This window comes from Labeo rohita, chromosome 6, assembly GCF_022985175.1.
Source record: "Labeo rohita strain BAU-BD-2019 chromosome 6, IGBB_LRoh.1.0, whole genome shotgun sequence".
NCBI lineage: Eukaryota > Metazoa > Chordata > Actinopteri > Cypriniformes > Cyprinidae > Labeo > Labeo rohita.
This window is the reverse complement of record NC_066874.1, coordinates 19091763-19110560: the sequence shown is the minus strand read 5'-3', so window position 1 is coordinate 19110560 and position 18798 is coordinate 19091763. Positions and strand designations below refer to the sequence as shown.

The 18798-nt window shown below is 35.2% G+C and overlaps 1 protein-coding gene across 10 annotated transcripts in view; it reads left to right on the top strand.

Moving 5' to 3' along the window:
• lrrc7 (leucine rich repeat containing 7) overlaps positions 1-18798 on the top strand; it is a 135216-nt gene that overhangs the window by 71799 nt on the left and 44619 nt on the right. For all 10 annotated transcript variants that reach the window (XM_051111795.1, XM_051111792.1, XM_051111794.1 and 7 more), the window contains 5 exons: positions 11542-11744; positions 14344-14461; positions 14605-14683; positions 15858-15947; positions 16676-16732. In XM_051111795.1, coding sequence (XP_050967752.1) covers positions 11556-11744; positions 14344-14461; positions 14605-14683; positions 15858-15947; positions 16676-16732 — 533 coding nt within the window. In that variant the 5' untranslated portion in view covers positions 11542-11555. The remainder of the gene's footprint in view (positions 1-11541; positions 11745-14343; positions 14462-14604; positions 14684-15857; positions 15948-16675; positions 16733-18798) is intronic.

Sequence of the window (18798 nt, the reverse complement as noted above, 5' to 3'; positions counted from 1 at the left end):
TCAGTCAAATGAATAACCTTTATAAAACAGAAGAGATGTTAAAGTCTGCTTGGCGGGATAAATGTAACCTCATTCCACCAGCTGAGGAGCTACACTGATAGCATTTCATCATGTGGCACCTCCGCTCTCGGTAGATCTCGTATAATGCGGCCTGGCTTCACCAAAGTCATTAGAGCCATCCTCTACGGGAATGGCGGTGAATTATTGGAGATGTCTTTATGTGAGCCGACTGAAAGACAGAAATTAAGCCATTTTGCTAGAGCCGAGCTGGGAACTTGTGAATGTGTCCTCTCGCCTTTGCAGAAGCAGCTCTTGCGTCATGCAGTTTCCATAGCACCCTGGGCAGATCTGGCTACTCGCTGTAATCGCTCAAGACTTGTGTATATGTATGTACTCCGCTGCTGGCTTTCCTGTTGGATACAAATGTTGCTCTGTGTTGCACCCATTAAATGGGTAGTTCTGGTTCTGAATGCTGATTGGTCAGTACAGTGATCCAGCCGTATTATTTTTTTTGCAATTCAACAGCTTTGGCCTGTTTACCAGATCACTGCGCAGCTCCCATGGTGGATCGTTATTTTATGTTGCATAGCAACGTGCTGTTATGTCAGCGACTGTTTCTAGTGTAAGAATAGCAGGTAATAAAATAATCTTTGAATGAGAATTTGTCCTTGATATTTTTATTAACTGTTTTATGAAAGGAAGAAAGAAAGTCCTTGAGACTGTGCTGTATTTTGAACATAATCACAATATACACTACCAGTCAAAACGTTTTGAACAGTAAGAGTTTTAATGTTTTTTTTTTCTTCTACTCAACAAGCCTGCGTTTATTTGATCCAGAATACAGCAAAAGCAATAATATTGTGAAATATTTTTACTATTCAAATTAACTGATTTCTATTGAATATATTTTAAAATGTAATTTATTCCTGTGATCAGAGCTAAGTTTTCAGCATCATTACTCCATTGTGTCACATGATCCTTCACAGATCATTCTAATATTCTAATGTGCTGTTCAAGAAACATTTTCTTTATTAATATTATCAATATTTAAAACAGTTGAGTAAATTTTTTCAAAATTCTTTGACGAACTGAAAGATCCAGAGATCAGCATTTATATTTATTTTATAGTATATATATATTTTTGTGGGGGGAATTATAAAAATTAATACTTTTATTTAGCAAGGATGCTTTAAATTGATCAAAAGTGATGATAAAAACATTTACAATGTTAAAAATGATTTCTATTTCAGATAAATGCTGTTCTTCTGAACTGTCTATTCATCAAAGAAACCTGAATCTGAAAAATACACTCAGCTGTTTTTTAACATAATAATAATAATAAATGTTTTTGAGAAGCGAATCAGAATATTAGAATGATTTCTGAAGGATCATGTGACTGGAGTAATGATGCTAAAAATTCAGCTTTGAAATCACAGGAATAAATTACATTTTAATATATATTCAAATATTATTATTATTTTAAATAGTAAAAATATTTCAAAATTGTACTGTTTTTTCTGTACTTTGGATCAAATAAATGCAGGCTTAATGAGCAGAAGAGACTTCTTTAAAAACATTAAAAATCTTACTGTTCAAAAACTTTTGACTGGTAGTGTAGCTAAGCCTCTTAAAGCTCATTTCTATACTACATCAATTTTATGTAAATATTAAGTAATTTATTATTTGATTATGTAGAGGTTTTGGTTTCTTATTTTATATGTTTATTTTGAAAATTGGCATTTCCTGTTGTGACATTTTATTGATCTTTTATGATCTTTAAAAGTACAAATATTCTGTAAAATCTCTCAATTTATGAGCTGTGGTTGCACAGAACGTTTATATACTTGAAGAAATGTATCTGTCATACCACAAGGGTGCTTAAAATGAAGTGATAAAGGTAAATTTGATTTAAAAACTTCAGTTACAGGACACAGGGTTGCCCTCCACTTTGTCATCTCTAAATTCATACACACTGTAAGCTAAAATCTTGATGTTGATTTATTAATATCAATATTATCTTTGAAGTCTGTGGGCTGCTCTAATGCTAATTCATTCCTTTAGAGTTAACATACTTTTCATTTTAGAAAATAAAAGATTAGGTGAACATATGTCCTCTTTTTTCCTGGACATGTCCTGGCCAGGATTTCGAAATAGCCTAAAATAACATTATATTTATGTGTATTTGCGTTGCTTTGTCTGTTCTCTGTAGATGTACATCTGTTCTCGCACATCAAAACCAGTCGGTTATGCCAAAACCCAGACATGTTAGGCAATTTAAAAATCTCGACCTGGGGTGCGTTTCCCAAAAGCATCGTAAGCTAACTATGGTAGTTAGTACTATTGAAATCTATTGGTAACGACGGAACTTACGACCATAGTTGCTTTCGGGAAACGCACCCCTGGACATGTCTGGGGAAAAAAAAGAGGACGTGCTGTATGGTCACCCCAATAAAAGAAAACAATGATAGTCAGAATTTCTCACATAACAGATCCTGCTCTCCATGTCTCCCCCTGAACAAGAGTCGAGGGTGCTCTCATTACCCGACTTGTGGCATGTGTGTACCCACAGCAAACTGGCAAACACATGAAACAGTGGATGATTACAGTAATTAATTTGTCTAATGTAGCAATCAAGCAAACATTTCCTCCTGAGGAATAATAATCCTGATAATGAGAGGAAGGTGCTTCAAATGCACTTAATGAAAAAAATAAAAATAAACCAACTGTAGACAGAGGAACATTTAAATAAACAGATGGTATAAAGTATCAAGTTTACATATACATCTATACAAGGCGATAATTTTGTTGGTTATATGGTTACTAGCTAGTACAGTATTCACAAAACTGCAATCAGTACACAAACAATTTGGTGTGACTGATGAGCAAGTTGTACTTTTTGCATACTTGAATAATGAATATAAATGAAATGAAAAGTTTATCATGTTGCTGAAAACATATGCATATGTATTTTACATTCTGCAAGTCCATGAATAATGAAGGGGTTTGCTTTGACCAGCCAGTTTGTCAAATGAGCAAATTATACATTTTTGTGGTGCAACATTTTAGCTCAGACAGGAAGAACAAATATCTTTGCTATAAATTCAGGTATATACTGTATACTACCATTCATAAGTTTGGGATTGTTTTTGAAAGAAGTCTTTTATATAAGGAAGCCTGTATCCGCCACTGAATAAAAAATAAAAAAGGTAATTATGACTTTTTTTTCTCAGAATTGTGATACAAACTCGCAATTCAGACTTTTTTTTCTCAGAATTGAGATATAAACACGTAACTGCGCGTAATAAAGTCAGAATTGCGATATATAAACTTGCAGTTTTGAGAAATGATGTCAGAATGCCTTTTTTTCTCAAAATTGTGGGATATAAACTCACAATTCATACTTCTTTTTCTCAGAATTGTGATATAAACGACTTCGAGACAATTCTGACTTTTTTCTCGCAATTGCGAGTTTATATCCCACAATTGTGAAATTGTAAACTCTGAAAAAAGATTGCAAATTGCAAAAAATTGTGACTTCATAACTCTAAAGTTTAATTACACAATTCTGAGAAAAAAGTCAGATTTACGAGTTTTTATCTCACAATTCTGACTTTAACTTACAATTGTGAGTTCATATCTCACAATTCTTTTCTCAGAATTGTAAAATATAAACTCACAATTGTGAGTTATAAAGTCCAATTTTGAGGGAAAGTATGTTCTCAGAATTGTGAGTTCATATCTCACAATTCTAACTTAATAACTCACAATTGTGTTATAAAGCTGCAAGATATGAACTCGCGGTTCTGAGAAAAAGGTCAGAATTGTGACTTTATTTCTTTTTATAACTCTCAACTGTGAGATTATATCACGCAATTCTGACTGCATTCCAACTTGCAATTCTGAGAAAAAAAGTCAGAATTGTGAGATAAAAAGTCACAATTACCTTTTTTATTTTTTATTCAATAAAAAAAAACAGGCTTTCACACTTATGCTCACCAAGGCTGCATTTTTGAAAAAAAAAGGTTTTCTATTTTGAATATACTGTAAAATGGAATTTCTTCCTGTGATGACAAAGCTGAATTTTCAGCATCATTACTCCAGTATTAAGTGTCACATGATCCTTCAGAAATTATTGTAATGCTGATTAGCTGCTCAAGATATATAACTCATTATTATCAATGTTGAAACCAGTTGTGCACATAGTGGTCGTAATTTACTCCCGACATCTGAGCCGCTGAGGATGCAGTGGATTATGTTTGTAAGAGAGAAGAGAGGGGCGGAGCGAACAGAGCTCATTTGCATTTAAAGGAACAATCCCTCGGAATGGGTTGATTTTTGCAGAGCTCATTTTGACAAGGTAAAAAGGGTGTTGTTTTACACTACCATTAAGAATTTTTAACCAAAGTATATTATAGACTTTCCATTAAGACCCAAAAGAATCATATCAACTTGTGGAAAATGGGAATCTGATGACAAATAAAATATTATCAGTGTCTTCACTAAATCTTTTTATCAAATCGTCGCCTTAGAATTATAAGGTTCTATCTGCATTCTGAGCACTTTCGAGCTTCAAAGTTTTGGCGTTCCATAGGCTTCTGTAGATTTTTGTTTTCTCATCTCAATTTTGACAAAAATGTCAGATAGAACCTTATAATTCTAAGGTGATGAAATGCATCCTTGCTGAATAAAAGTATTATTTTATTTTAAAAAATCTAACTGAACCCAAACCTTTTAACAATAGTGTTTTTTTGTGTATGTGTGTGTGTGTGTGTTAGATTCATTAGTTCTCTATAGTACATCATGTTTACTTTGCCCTTGTCGCCATATCTCTTGCACAGAACATTTAATATGCATGTTTTGAGTGTATTACACAATGAGAAATTTCGTTTCCAATTCATTTCAGCCATTTGTTATGTAAACTCATTTTCATTTTCACTGCACTGAGGCTGTAGTGGCACCTTGGCATTATCTGTTCTCAGGATCCAAAATGAGGACGCAGAAGAAGGACCCATAGGAGCCGTACAAATAGTTAAGAGTTCACGAACAAGTGAATCAGATGAGAAAAATCTACTATCTTATCTGAGACATTTTTATTTTCTTGTGGGTGAACATGACTTTATCTTATCAGTACCGATCATCTCACTCCCCGAGCACATCTCCTAAAAGAAAACCTGCTATCTCGAAGCCATTGTTTAGCTATCTCACGATCCCAACGGAAACGCTGTTGTTTTTCCTTTCAGATGGTGGCTGACAGCTCTCGGCATAAGGCGGTCATTCAGTCGGAAGGATGTTAGATCTTAAGCCTGTAAGGAGGCCAGATAAAGCAGATACAGCACTCTAAAGTAATATTGCATGTTTTTGGAGTGGCCTTGTGAAATAATTATGCCGCCCTCAGACATTTAGTCTATTTTCATCCGATTCATTCACTTATAGTGTTACCTGTCCTGTAACTCTTCCTTTGTCTTGCATCATTCTTGCTTATTGGTTTAGTTACTATGCAGCACCTCTCAAGAGGATGTCATCAGTGAGAGGAAGTGACGTTTACACATTCATATAGAAGAAAGTTTGTATTTCCCATATGAGGAATGTCATACATTAAGTTAACAGTTTACATTAAGGTCCTATTATATAGAATATAAATATAGAAGTACAATATTTGATTGCAGTGTTCAAGCAACAGCAGCCTAAAATTTCCACTGTCTTACACTAACTCTTCCTGAAATTTTAATCTCTAGAATCCTCAGTGTAGTCGTTTATCCAGAGCTGCTGCTTTTCTTTTGTTGAGTGGAGGATGTTTTAATTATCAGTGATACATTTGCATTTGCAAGAGACAAAGGCACTAGCATTAGCACAGCTTGTCTTTCATTTCAGACGTTATTCCCTAATGGACACTCAAACATTGTTTTAGCAGCACGTTTCCATCCCTGAAGAACATTACGATGCCTGTCGTGTCTCTTCTCTCTCTTTGGCTTCTTGTCAGGACCGAGGCAGTAGAGACATATCTCGTCACAGCTGATTGATATAAGCAATTTTGTGTTATACTGCTTCCTTTTTCGCTGACTGATATTTGCGATTGGCTCCCCGACGGGTTTCTCTCGTGGGTGTTAAATGAGCTTTCATGATAAACTAAATCAGATAAACTGCTTTGATTTATGACACAGGTTACTGTGCACTAACACCTCTGAAGTACAGCAATGAGCCTGCATGTCAGATCGTCTTTGTCTTATAGGGCAGATGTTATGGTATCAGTCACCTTATGATGGTTCAAATTAGGGGGATGAGGTTCATTTGTGACCCTGGACCGCAAAACCATTCATAAGTGTCAATTTTTCGAAACTGAGATTTATACATCATCTTAAAGCTGAATAAAAAAGCTTCCTATTGATTTATGGTTTGTTAGGATAGGACAATACACTGTGTGCAGAATTATTAGGCATGTTGATATTCTGGTCATATTTTTTTTCCAAACACATTTTACCAATTCCAAACCACATCAGTCTTAATAACTACTGTCAATTTTGTATTTAATCATTTGTAAGTGATATATAACTGTCCGTGAAGGCTGGAAGTGAAAAACTCCTTATATTCAGGTGTGCATAATTATTAGGCATGTTTTCTTTTACAGATAAAATGAGCCAAAAAAGATATTTAACCCAGACTGAAAAGTCCAAATTATTAAATGGCCATGAGAAGAATGCAATACTAATGCATTACAAGAATTTGCAAAGTTAAGGCTTGACCATTGGACAGAGAAATGCTTGTTGAGTCTGCATGGTCAGAAAAAACAGGTGGACAAGAAAAGATGCATGTTAACTGCAAAAGAATTAGGAATTAAGGTGAAGAATTAGGTGTGACACCATCAGGAACCGTTTAGTCTCCAGCACCACCATTTTCCAGAACTGCAACCTACCTGGAGTCTTCAGAAGTTCAATGTGTCAGGTTCTCAGAGACTTTGCTTGAGTAAAAAAATCCTAAAAAATGCCCCTGACTTAATAAAAATAACAAGCTGACGTGTTGTGAAATACATGAAGACAGGTTTTTTTTTTATAGGCTTTATAGACAGATAAGTTGAGAGTGACTCTTGAAGGACAAGCATCACATTCTCTTGTACCTCTGATTCAAGAATTCATCTTCCAAAATCTGGCAGTAAGTTTTGGGAGTTCATGTTTAGTCTCCTATCCTGAAAAGTCTGACTTGAGGAGATGGACTAAAATGAACTCCCAAAACTTACTGCCAGATTTTGGAAGATAAATTCTTGAATCAGAAGTACAAGAGAATGTGATGCTTGTCCTTCAAGAGTCACTCTCAACTTATCTGTCTATAAAGCCTATAAAAAAAAAAAACCTGTCTTCATGTATTTCACAACACGTCAGCTTGTTATTTTTATTAAGTCAGGGGCATTTTTTAGGATTTTTTTACTCAAGCAAAGTCTCTGAGAACCTGACACATTGAACTTCTGAAGACTCCAGGTAGGTTGCAGTTCTGGAAAATGGTGGTGCTGGAGACTAAATGGTTCCTGATGGTGTCACACCTAATTCTTCACCTTAATTCCTAATTCTTTTGCAGTTAACATGCATCTTTTCTTGTCCACCTGTTTTTTCTGACCATGCAGACTCAACAAGCATTTCTCTGTCCAATGGTCAAGCCGTAACTTTGCAAATTCTTGTAATGCATTAGTATTGCATTCTTCTCATGGCCATTTAATAATTTGGACTTTTCAGTCTGGGTTAAATATCTTTTTTGGCTCATTTTATCTGTAAAAGAAAACATGCCTAATAATTATGCACACCTGAATATAAGGAGTTTTTCACTTCCAGCCTTCACGGACAGTTATATATCACTTACAAATGATTAAATACAAAATTAATAGTAGTTATTAAGATTGTTGTCGTTTGGAATTGGTAAAATGTGTTTGGAAAAAAAATATGACCAGATTATCAACATGCCTAATAATTCTGCACACAGTGTAGAGATACAACTGTTTAAAGATGTCATCGGATGTGCATTTTCCACAAATTGATATGATTCTTTAGGAAATTCTCTTAATGAAAAGTCTATAATATACTTTGGTTAAAAAATCTCAATGGTTTTGTAAAACAACACCCTTTTTACCTTGTCAAAATGAGCTCTGCAAAAATCAACCCATTCTGATGGATTGTTCCTTTAAATGCAAATGAGCTCTAGTCACCCTGCCCCTCTCTTCTCTCTGTGGAGTGAGGAGCTGCTCTGAGAGATTGTTTACTTTAGCCGCATTTAGTGCGTTTAGCCGCCAAACTTGCTAACCAGCACATTATTAGGAAAGGTAACTGCAGAGATTCATAAAAAAACCCTTATACTCACTTCTGCTGTAGGTGAAGCTGGATCACGACTAATTTGCGTGAACATAGATGCATTTATGTAGATCGGGAGGTGCATTCCCTTCACAGACTTCTTCATCTTCAGCGGCTCGGATGTAAATAATGTAAATGGGAGTAAGGGAGTAAATAACGACCATTATGTTCATTATTACATCCAGCAACACAACACCTCAATCGCTCAATCCGAGATTTTCTTGTCTAACTTACATCCCTGCTCCACATTGAAACAATGGCGGTCAGACTGTTACAGCTGATCTGAGGTAAGAGGCTCACTGCCACCACACATTAATGTTCAAACAACATGTAAAAGTGAACTTAGCATCCCTTAAAAAATCTGGAATCTGAGGGTGCAAAAAAATCTAAATGTTGAGAAAATTGCCTTTAAAGTTGTCCAAATGTTCTTAGCAATGCATATTACTAATCAGAAATTAATTTACAGTAGGAAATTTACAAAATATCTTTATGGAAAATGAACTTTACTTAATATACAATAATTTTGGCCCATACAATGTATTTTTGGCTATTGCTACAAAAACCTGTGCTACTTTGGAATGGTTTTGTGGATCACGTTTTATGAGGGATCTGGGTTGGTGAGAAATTGGTCATCAGTAATCTTGTGGTTTTAGGTTCAATCTTAAAGCGATAGTTCATCCAAAAATGAAATTCAGTCATTAATAACTCACCCTCATGTTGTTCCAAACCCATAAGACTTTCATTCATCTTCAGAACATGAATTAAGGTATTTTTGATGAAATCCGATAGCTTTCTGACCCTCCATAGACAGCAGTGTGACTGAAATGTTCCCAGACCAGAAAACAAAAATAACGACTTCTGGGAACATTTCAGTTACATTGCTGTCTATGTAGGGTCAGAAAGCTCTTGGATTTAATCAAAAATATCTTAATTTGTGCTCTGAAGATGTACCAAGGTCTTTGGAACGACATGAAGGTGAATAAATAATCACAGAATTTTCATTTTTGGATGAGCTATCCCTTTAAATGTTGTAGCTGCGGTGCAGCAGGTGTTTGTGCTCATTGGGATACAGGTTTGAGTCTGGCCTGGTCTTTTTTTTTTTTTTATTTACTCTAAATTAAAGGAAAAAGGCTTGCAAAATTATATCATGATTTAGCTGATTTAGCTTTTATGAAACAAAAATCTGTTTTTTCCTGGTGTGCAGTGATTTGCAGTATCATCACTGGGGACAATAAAATATAGTTTAGTCTAATATCAGTATATAAGTGAAAAATGAAAATGTTTATTTTTACACTAAAGCAAATAAAGCAAATTAATTTTGCATTAGCATGCCTGATATTATTATTTTGCAGTAATGACTGGCTGACTGTTAATTATCCTGATTCCTACACCAATATTTCCAAAATAATAATAAAAATGATTTGAATTTATATGATATTATTAGCCTGCTTGTTGATTAATTTGAGAAATATAGTTCTTTACGACACAGAACACAATGTCTAGCAACGACATATACACTGCTAAAATATTATAATACTATTGTTGTTTTTTAATTACTTTTATTTAAATTATGTATTATTATTTGCTATTATTATCTGCTAGTATCTGAAGTTAGTTTTCAGTGAACTAGTTGCCTAACATATTTAACGTGGGGCCTTAATGTAGGGGTCGACCCAGTTATCACGATATTGCACTTTTTTACGGTTATCGGTATTGGTCATTTTCAAAAATGATTTGCTGATAAAATAATTTAAAAGCATTTAAAGAAAGTTTTTGTCAGAGCCCTTGTTATTTTTAAGTTTGACCTTAACGTTAATTTTTACACCAGGCGTATCAGTTTAAAATATCAGTTATCAGTCTACTTGATCTGTTTTTTCTGTTTCAGATGCTCTCTCATCCAGATTTTTCTGTCTATTACCTTTTTTGTTGTTGTTGTTCTTCAAGTAATGTTTTTTTTAATGCTTTAACTGGAGACTCCTAAGCTTCTAACCACATATCGAAAGATTTATGATAACTTTAAAATGAAAAAGTATTACCTCAGAGGCTTTACAACTTGAGATGCAATAATGGCTCCAATTAGCTATATCAAGTTTCAAATTTATTTCAGGAATATATGGCCACTCGGCCCAAAGTTCCACAAAATCCTCATCACATGGTAGATAGTCTTTTCTTCATTCCATGATATATATACAATGCCAATCTCCATGCATACCCCGAATCACAGACACTTCACTACAAACATCACCAACAAGAACCAGATCACCTAAATATTTCTTTGAATTAGCTATATCAATTTATGTTGATGGGAAAAGAAAGGCCTCATGGAGTGATAAAAGAGTCATGAAAAGATTTAGAACCAGACAAATCCTCTGCACAATATGATTTGTGTTGCAGTCTGGAATTAAACAACAACATGCTGGTTTCATCTGGCCAGAGAGGAACTGGATTTCTGACTAAGCCTGGTTTCTCCCAAGGTTTTTTCTCCATTTCTGTCACCGATGGGGTTTTGGTTCCCTGCCACTGTCGCCTTTGGCTTGCTTAGCTGTAGACACTTGATTTTTGACGATATTGTTGACTTGATTGCACAGATACTATTTAAAGAGAACTGAACTGAACTGAACTGAGCTGAGCTGGTGTTGACCTGACTTTAACTGAAAAAGTGAATGTTTGCTATTGTCCTCTTGTGTTACTGACACACTGTTTTAACTGTTTAACATGGTGAAGCTGCTTTGACACAATCTGTATTGTATAAAGCGCTACAGTATATGAATAAAGGTGACTTGACTTGACATGAAAGCAACACTGGTCTGTTTCTGTGACTTCCTGTTAAATATAGAATTTAGCAGTCATTACACAAAAATATATGACTGTTCAGTGTCATGACTGACCAATAAGAAGCACGAATTCCAGATCTGTGTAATAAGCGAAGATAATGATAGCCTATCGTAAGGTTCATGGATAATAAAAAGCTCAACCTCTGCTCGAATAAAGCACAAAGCTCCAGACAATTTCCTTTTGGTACCAATTATAGAGACACTGTGGTACTCGGCAATTTGTTGTACAATGCTAAGCATTTAAACTACACCAGCTTCAATTATGTAGAAAGTTATTTGTGTGAACATATGTGTGATTTAGTGAATCAGCTATATGCTTATGAGAATGTGTTTTTCTGTCCTAAACTAGAATATTCTTTTCTTTTCTCTTCCCACAGTGCAGTGTCTGGAGATGACTACTAAGAGGAAGATCATCGGCCGCCTGGTGCCCTGTCGATGCTTCCGGGGGGAGGAGGAGGTCATCTCAGTGCTGGATTATTCCCACTGTAGCCTGCAGCAGGTCCCTAAGGAGATCTTCAGCTTCGAGCGCACGCTAGAAGAGCTCTACCTTGACGCCAACCAGATTGAGGAGCTGCCTAAGGTAAATTGTCAAGTGTCATCTTAAACATGCATAATATCTGCCAGTGGATACATCAACTACTGAACATCATCTTATACAGCAGTGTAACAGTACAGAGAAATAATGCATTAAATTGGGATTATTAAAGGGATAGTTTACCCAAAAATAAAAAATTCTATCATTAGTTACTCACCCCCATGTTGTTCCAAACCTGTAAGACCTTCGTTCATCTTTTGAACACAAATTAAGATATTTTTGCATGCATCGTGGTACTATCGTGAACATGTGTTGATGTCTGATGCGGAAGAGACAAAATTATTCAATAAAGTTTTTTTTTTTGTTGTTTTCTTTGAGCACAAAAAGTATTATCTTAGCTTAATAAAATTAAGGTTGAACTACTGATTTCACATTTTTTATCCATGTCCTTACTACCTTTCTGAGCCTTGAACGAGGTAGTTGCGTTGCTGTCTGCAGGGTCACAAAGCTCTCGGATTTCATCAAAAATATCTTAATTTGTGTTCCAAAGATGAACAAAGGTCTTGTGGCTTTGAAAGAGGGTGAGTAATTAATGACAGAATTTTTGAGTGAACTATCCCTTTAATGTGATTTATTCATTAGAAATCACTAAAGGTGCCCCTAAATTGAAGTTTATTAATATTATCATTATTTCCATTTGGTAATTCATATTGGTAAAGGTTAATCAGACTTTGTCTAATGCATCTAGTAGCAAGACTAAAACAGGACCATGGACAGCTCCCATATTGTGTGCAAAGCTGTATCTGAATTTATTCTATAGCATTTATTCTGATAGACTATTTAGAAACGTTCTTAAGTCATAAGTAGCTCACTTTAACTCTTGTTTAACACTGTTCATACTTGCCCTGGACATGATCCTTCAGAAATCATTTTAATATGCCGATTTGGTGCTCAAGAAATATTTGATATTATTATCAGTGCTGAAAATGGTTTTGCTGCTTAATATCTTTGTGGAAACCATATTACATTTTGTCAGGGTTCTTGTCTGTTCTTTACTTTTGCAACATTATAAATGAATTTACTGTCACTTTTGACTTAATGCATCCATGGTAAATAAAAACATTGATTTCTTTAAAAAATGAAAAAAGAAAAGATATCAAATTGACCTCAAACCTTACAGTTGTGTATGTAAAGCCAAGGTTCCGGTTCCTGAGTACTGGGACAAAACAAGCTACAAAACTGAAATAAGCTGTTTATTAACTTTAAAGGGGTCACATGATGTTGCTAAAAAGAGCATTATTTTGTGTATTTGGTGTAATGCAATGTGTCTACGTGGTCTGAGGTTAAAAAAAACACATTATTTTCTACATACTTTACATTACTGTTGCTTCTCTCTGCCCGGCCTTTCTAAAATGGGTTGAGTTTTACAAAGCTCATCGTTCTAAAAAGCGAGGTGTGCTCTGATTATCCAGCTATTCAGTGTGTTGTGATTGGCCAAGTAGCATGTGACAGAAATATTACGCCCCTTACCATGTTGTGATGGCGTATCCTGGCGCGATGAGACAAAAACAATAAAACCCATTATAAATGAGCCATTTGTTGCATCCAGTGAGGACATAACTACTGATTATAATGACTCATACTGTCTTTTTACGCATAAACATAATACCATGTCTGCATTTGTGATCGATTTGAGTAGCCAGTACCAAATACTTTAAATATGAAAATGTACTTACAGGCTGTGAGTCAGAAGCGCCAAACTGTCCTTGCAAAGTTGGATTTGCCCCATTTTATAGTGTGCAGTTGTACTGTTCTGGAACAGTGTTGTAAATACAACTTAAGCACTGATTTCTAGTTGTGTACTCATTTGGAAGGCCAAACAAAGTACTTTCGCTTTCACAATGAAACATGCTGAGTCTTAACTTTTATGAACAATATCTCTTTGGGTTTGCGACTTCAATCTTTGCAACTTTACAGATCTTATGTATGCATGAACAGCTTGTAACAAAGACAAAGGAAAACATGAAATCGCATCATATGACTACTTTAAACATGGTTACAAATCTATTCATGTTAATGAATGAATTAATTGAGACTACAGGATGGTTTCAAACTTAACTGTCAGCTCAAAAATACCAACCAGATTGTGTGACAGAGCTGACATGGTTGTATTTATTAAAAAGAGAAAAATCAAATAGTACTGAATAAAATGGAAGTGAAAAGTAATTACCGGGGGGTGAGGTTGTGGGACATATTTTGTCCAATCTGAATATATTTTAAGAATCTTTAGGTGTGTTTATGAGGTTGATTGTAAGCACTGATCATACAAATATAGCATGTCAAGAAGCTTGTTCATCTGTGGGAATGTCACTCTGGTCATCCTAAGTCAGCTACAAAAAAGCAGGGTAACAGAAATAAAAGAAAAGCTGAATGACTTTCAAAATTACAGGCGTAAAATGTAGTTTGACCTAGTGTTAAATACTATCTTAACCTGTGGTTTAAAAATAACCTCACCTGGATAAATGTTAACTATTTTTTATTTTAGAACCAATAAGCAAGGATGTAATCTGTGTCATTGCTTAGATTAATGGGGCCTGGGAAGTTCATTCTTCACCCATATCTCCTTATTTCTCTGTTCTTTTAGCAACTCTTCAACTGTCAAGCACTCAAGAAGCTGAGCATGCCTGACAATGACCTCTCCAACCTGCCAACCACCATCGCCAGCCTTGTGAATCTAAAGGAGTTAGATATTAGTAAAAATGGTATATCCTTAACTCCATTTATTCTATATTTGGTTTTTAAAATCTATTCCAAGCCATTTTTTTGTGCTGAGTATATTGGTATGATTGTGTGTAACTGTACCTTTTTACACATATGTCAATGTGGAAAACTGGCTCTATTTCAGGTATTCAAGAGTTTCCAGACAACATCAAATGCTGTAAATGTCTATCAGTTGTGGAGGCCAGTGTAAATCCTATAGCCAAGTAAGTAGAGCTGCTCACATTCCTTAAATCAGAAAGACAGAGTACGTCAATCTTTAGTAATTGTTGTATTATGAACATACGGGTAGCTGACAAAAACATTTTATGTGGTTTTAATAGATTCTAGTTAAAATGTTATGGCCACTCTATCTTTTCATTTTAAAAAAATCATTTTAATCCCATTTTTCTTCACGAGTTTGTTTAAATGGTGTTGTGGATTTTTTTAAAAATACAAGTATTTCATGTCCTTTATATATGGGATAATAAAAGCAGCATGTAAAATAATTATAAAAAGAATAAAAAAATAATTAAAAGAAGCATGTTAATCATGTTAAACATGTTAAACTGTTCCTGTTTTAATCAATTTTAATTTCTTCATTTACACAGCCTTAAAATGTAAAGAGATTGAGCTTTTTGCGTTTTGCACACCTACTATAGTACCTAAGGAAATAAGCCAAAATTAATATTTGAATCTAACACCACTTCAAATAATTGCATTAATATAGAAAACTCTTCTCTTATCCTCTCTGAAGAGGATTTCTTATTGTTTCCCTATAGTTTACACAATAAGAAATTGTTTATTGTATCATACAGTACATGGATTCGCTGCATTTTCTTCACTTTCAAATGGAAGCAAATATTTGTCTTTCTTATCTGGGTTCCTTAGGATAAAAATATAAAGTGAATGTACATGCAAAAGCTAGATGTTTTCATATTTCATACAACCTTTTTTCTCTCTTTTTAAAAAAAAACAATCCATGATTAAACATAGTTTTGAATTCTAAAGCACATTTGTACATTAATAATGCATATTGTAAGTAGATGTCATGCCTTAAAACTGAACCAAACTCCATTTCGGAAAGATAAGACATGCATTTCTTTTTTATCTCAATGTGTTCGTTTGGAGCTGAGCTTCAAATCTTTGATTCAGAAGTTTATGATAGAGGATCAAACATTCAGAATCCAGTGCATGGTCTCTACAGAGAGCCCTTTTCTTCATATTATGATTAAATCAGCCCTCAAGTGACTCCATTTACTGGGATGCTAACAGAGCCAGTAGAAGGGGAAGCGTAGAGGGATTACAGATGGCTCTCACCGCTCCTGAAGTACTTAACGCTTATCAAATCTTAAGGGCACTGGCCTTTGAGAGGGTCTGATCACCTCTCTGTTCCTGCAGGCTCCCAGACGGCTTCACCCAGCTCCTCAACTTGACACAGCTCTTCTTAAATGACGCCTTCCTTGAATACCTGCCTGCCAATTTCGGGAGGTAAGAGCTTCATCTTGGGCGTCTCTGTTCCTGCTCTGCTGGGGATTGTGAAACAGCTCTTTAGCACACCCATCTGAGTTTGTCTGGTTCTTGTAGTTGTCATCGTAGCGTTTTTATTTTTAGATGTTATTTTGTATCCGAGGAGCAGCATGGTGCTGATTCTGGCAGTGATTTGCCTAAAGCTTTCATGAATAAATGGATTCTTGCAGCTCATGTTGGGTTTAATGATGAAACGTTATTTCATTTGCATTGGGGAAAAGGGGATTTATTATTGCGGCTGACATTGGTCAAGGGCTGTTGCATTTAGTTTTGATAAAAGAATCTGGGGAATTCACTCAAAATTAATTGCCCTGACAACACCGTGTATTTGCACAGCTTGTCTGTGTTGTTATAGAGCTTGATTCATTCTCTTCAAGCTCTTTTAGAAAGTGGTAATAACACAATGTTAACTGTACAATGTCCAGACAAATAGCCCTAAGTCTGAACATTTATAGCAGGAAGGGCACATTCATCCTAAAATGATTGACAGTCATTTAAATACTCATGGTGCAGCGCTATTTCGGCACAAATAGCATCTGGTTAAGCTGCATGTGAAGGATTAGTAATATTTTTTTAGTCACATACCACATGCAAAAGTGGCAGAATTCACTCCTATGCTTTTGCTTAAAAAAAAAAGGAAGATGGAGATTTGGAAGTTTTCCAAAAATGATTTCCAATCTGTTTTTCAGATTATCTAAATTACGGATCCTGGAGCTTCGTGAGAATCATCTGAAAACTATGCCAAAGTAAGTCACTTAATTTCTTATAAATAATTATTTGACTCCTGCCAACATAGGATCATTGAATAAATACAATAAAAAAGCATGAAAAAAAACAATAAGACAAATCCTGAATCTGTGTGTCATCAAAATGTTTAAATCTTTTAGTTTCACCAAGAATTTTCATTTATATATATGTATATGTATATTTTTTTTATTTAAAGGGGTCATGAACTGCCTTTGTCCTACATCCTTTGTAGATGGACGCTTCTGTGATTTTGGTTAAAAATGCATAAAAATTCATATCAAATGATCTCTAATAACAAACAAAGCCATGCAGTAGTGTGGTGCGACATTACTGTCGGATCCAAATTCAATTTATCTGCAAATCCTGAATCTAATTGCGCTTTGTTTTTAAATGCATCAGCGGTAAGGGTCAAGTTCTTACTGATGCAGTCCAGAAAAAGTTCATTCACTCTTTCCTAATGTTGGGATCAGAAGGAAGGCAATGCAAGACTGCGTTTTTCCACATCTTGGCACTGTACAGTATCTTGTTGTCATCTGAGTGATCTTTATTGTTTGGTTTCTGTATTGACCTGCGTTTGCCTCTCTCGTTATTTACCTACGTGTGTGAATCAGTGAGTGGGGCTAAACAAGCAGCAATGCAGAAGAAGGCGTTGATATCCCTCTGCAGTGTCAGTGTTTAGCCACACTATGGCTACGTTCACACTGCAGGCAAATGTGGCCCAAATCTGATTTTTTGGGACGGACGAAAGGACACGTATGACTCAGATCTGTTTTTTCATTACAGTGTGAACAAACCACATGGAATCTGATACTTTCAATTCCGATTTGTGCCACTTCCACATGTGGTACTAAATCCAATACAGGTCAGATGTTTTGCAATGCGACCGCAGGCTGAACAGTCATATCAGAATTCATGCAAGTTTTATGTCACTTTTGATCGACGTTCATCACGATTCTGCCCTGATGGGAGTCACTTAAAACATTTTACATTCCCAAAGTTATCAAGACAGCTGCAAAAGGTAGTCAGAAGTACAGTACTGTGTCAGAACTCTATAACATATATATAACATATATACTCTATATACAACTCTATATACAAGCAAAACATGAAGGCTCGTATCATAAAAGTTCCAAACTCAGCTCTCTTCTGTCACATCCTTGTCTTTATTTTTCATATTGCCTGCACATAATTTCGCTGGCTTCTGCAGCAGATCACACTATGAATAAATGTATAATCGCTTACTTTATATCCTCCGTGTTTACTTTTTCATATGACGGCACACTGTGCAGGTGTTGCCAAGTCCACAGATTTCCTGCAGAGTTGGGATACTTTTTCCAGTTGCTGAGGGTTTTTTTCAACATTCAGAACCATGATCTGTTCACACTGGAAATCTGATATTGGTCACATTTAAAACAAAAATGTGAACCGATATACAACGAAAAAAAATTGGACCAAAAATCGGAATTGTTGTTTTGTCAGACTGGCTTCAGTATAAGCTGCTCTTAGACTAATGAAAAAGTTTTGAATTCTTACAGGATGTTTTATAGTACATATGTAAAAAGATCAAGGGAATTTTGATTTCTCAGTTCTTGACCCCTTTAATGGTGTCCGTTTGCTTCATATTTAGTCTTTACTTCACAACAAGTCTTTGTTTCTGCAACAAGGCACTTTGATTCAATTCTGTTTAAATTTCTTAATTTACATGTCCTTGAAATGTAAAAAGATGGAGTTTTTGTTTTGTACACCTGCTATAGCAGCTGAGTAAATAAGCCAATATCGATATTTGAATCTAACACTGCTTCAAATAATTGCATTAATATATAAAACTCGTATCTTCCCTGAAAAAGGAATTTCATTTAGGCCTAGTTTTTTTATTCATCCCTCAAGAATGTGATTTAGACACAAGCTTGTGTAGCAGACTCAGAATAGCAGTCTACAATGTCATTTGTCACAGTGGGGAAGACCTCTGGACCCCTCTAGAGAGGGACACATATTGCACACGATGGTTTATGCTTGCTGACTTGTTCAGATGCCCTGGTTCAAGACTATTTTTATCTTCCAGCAA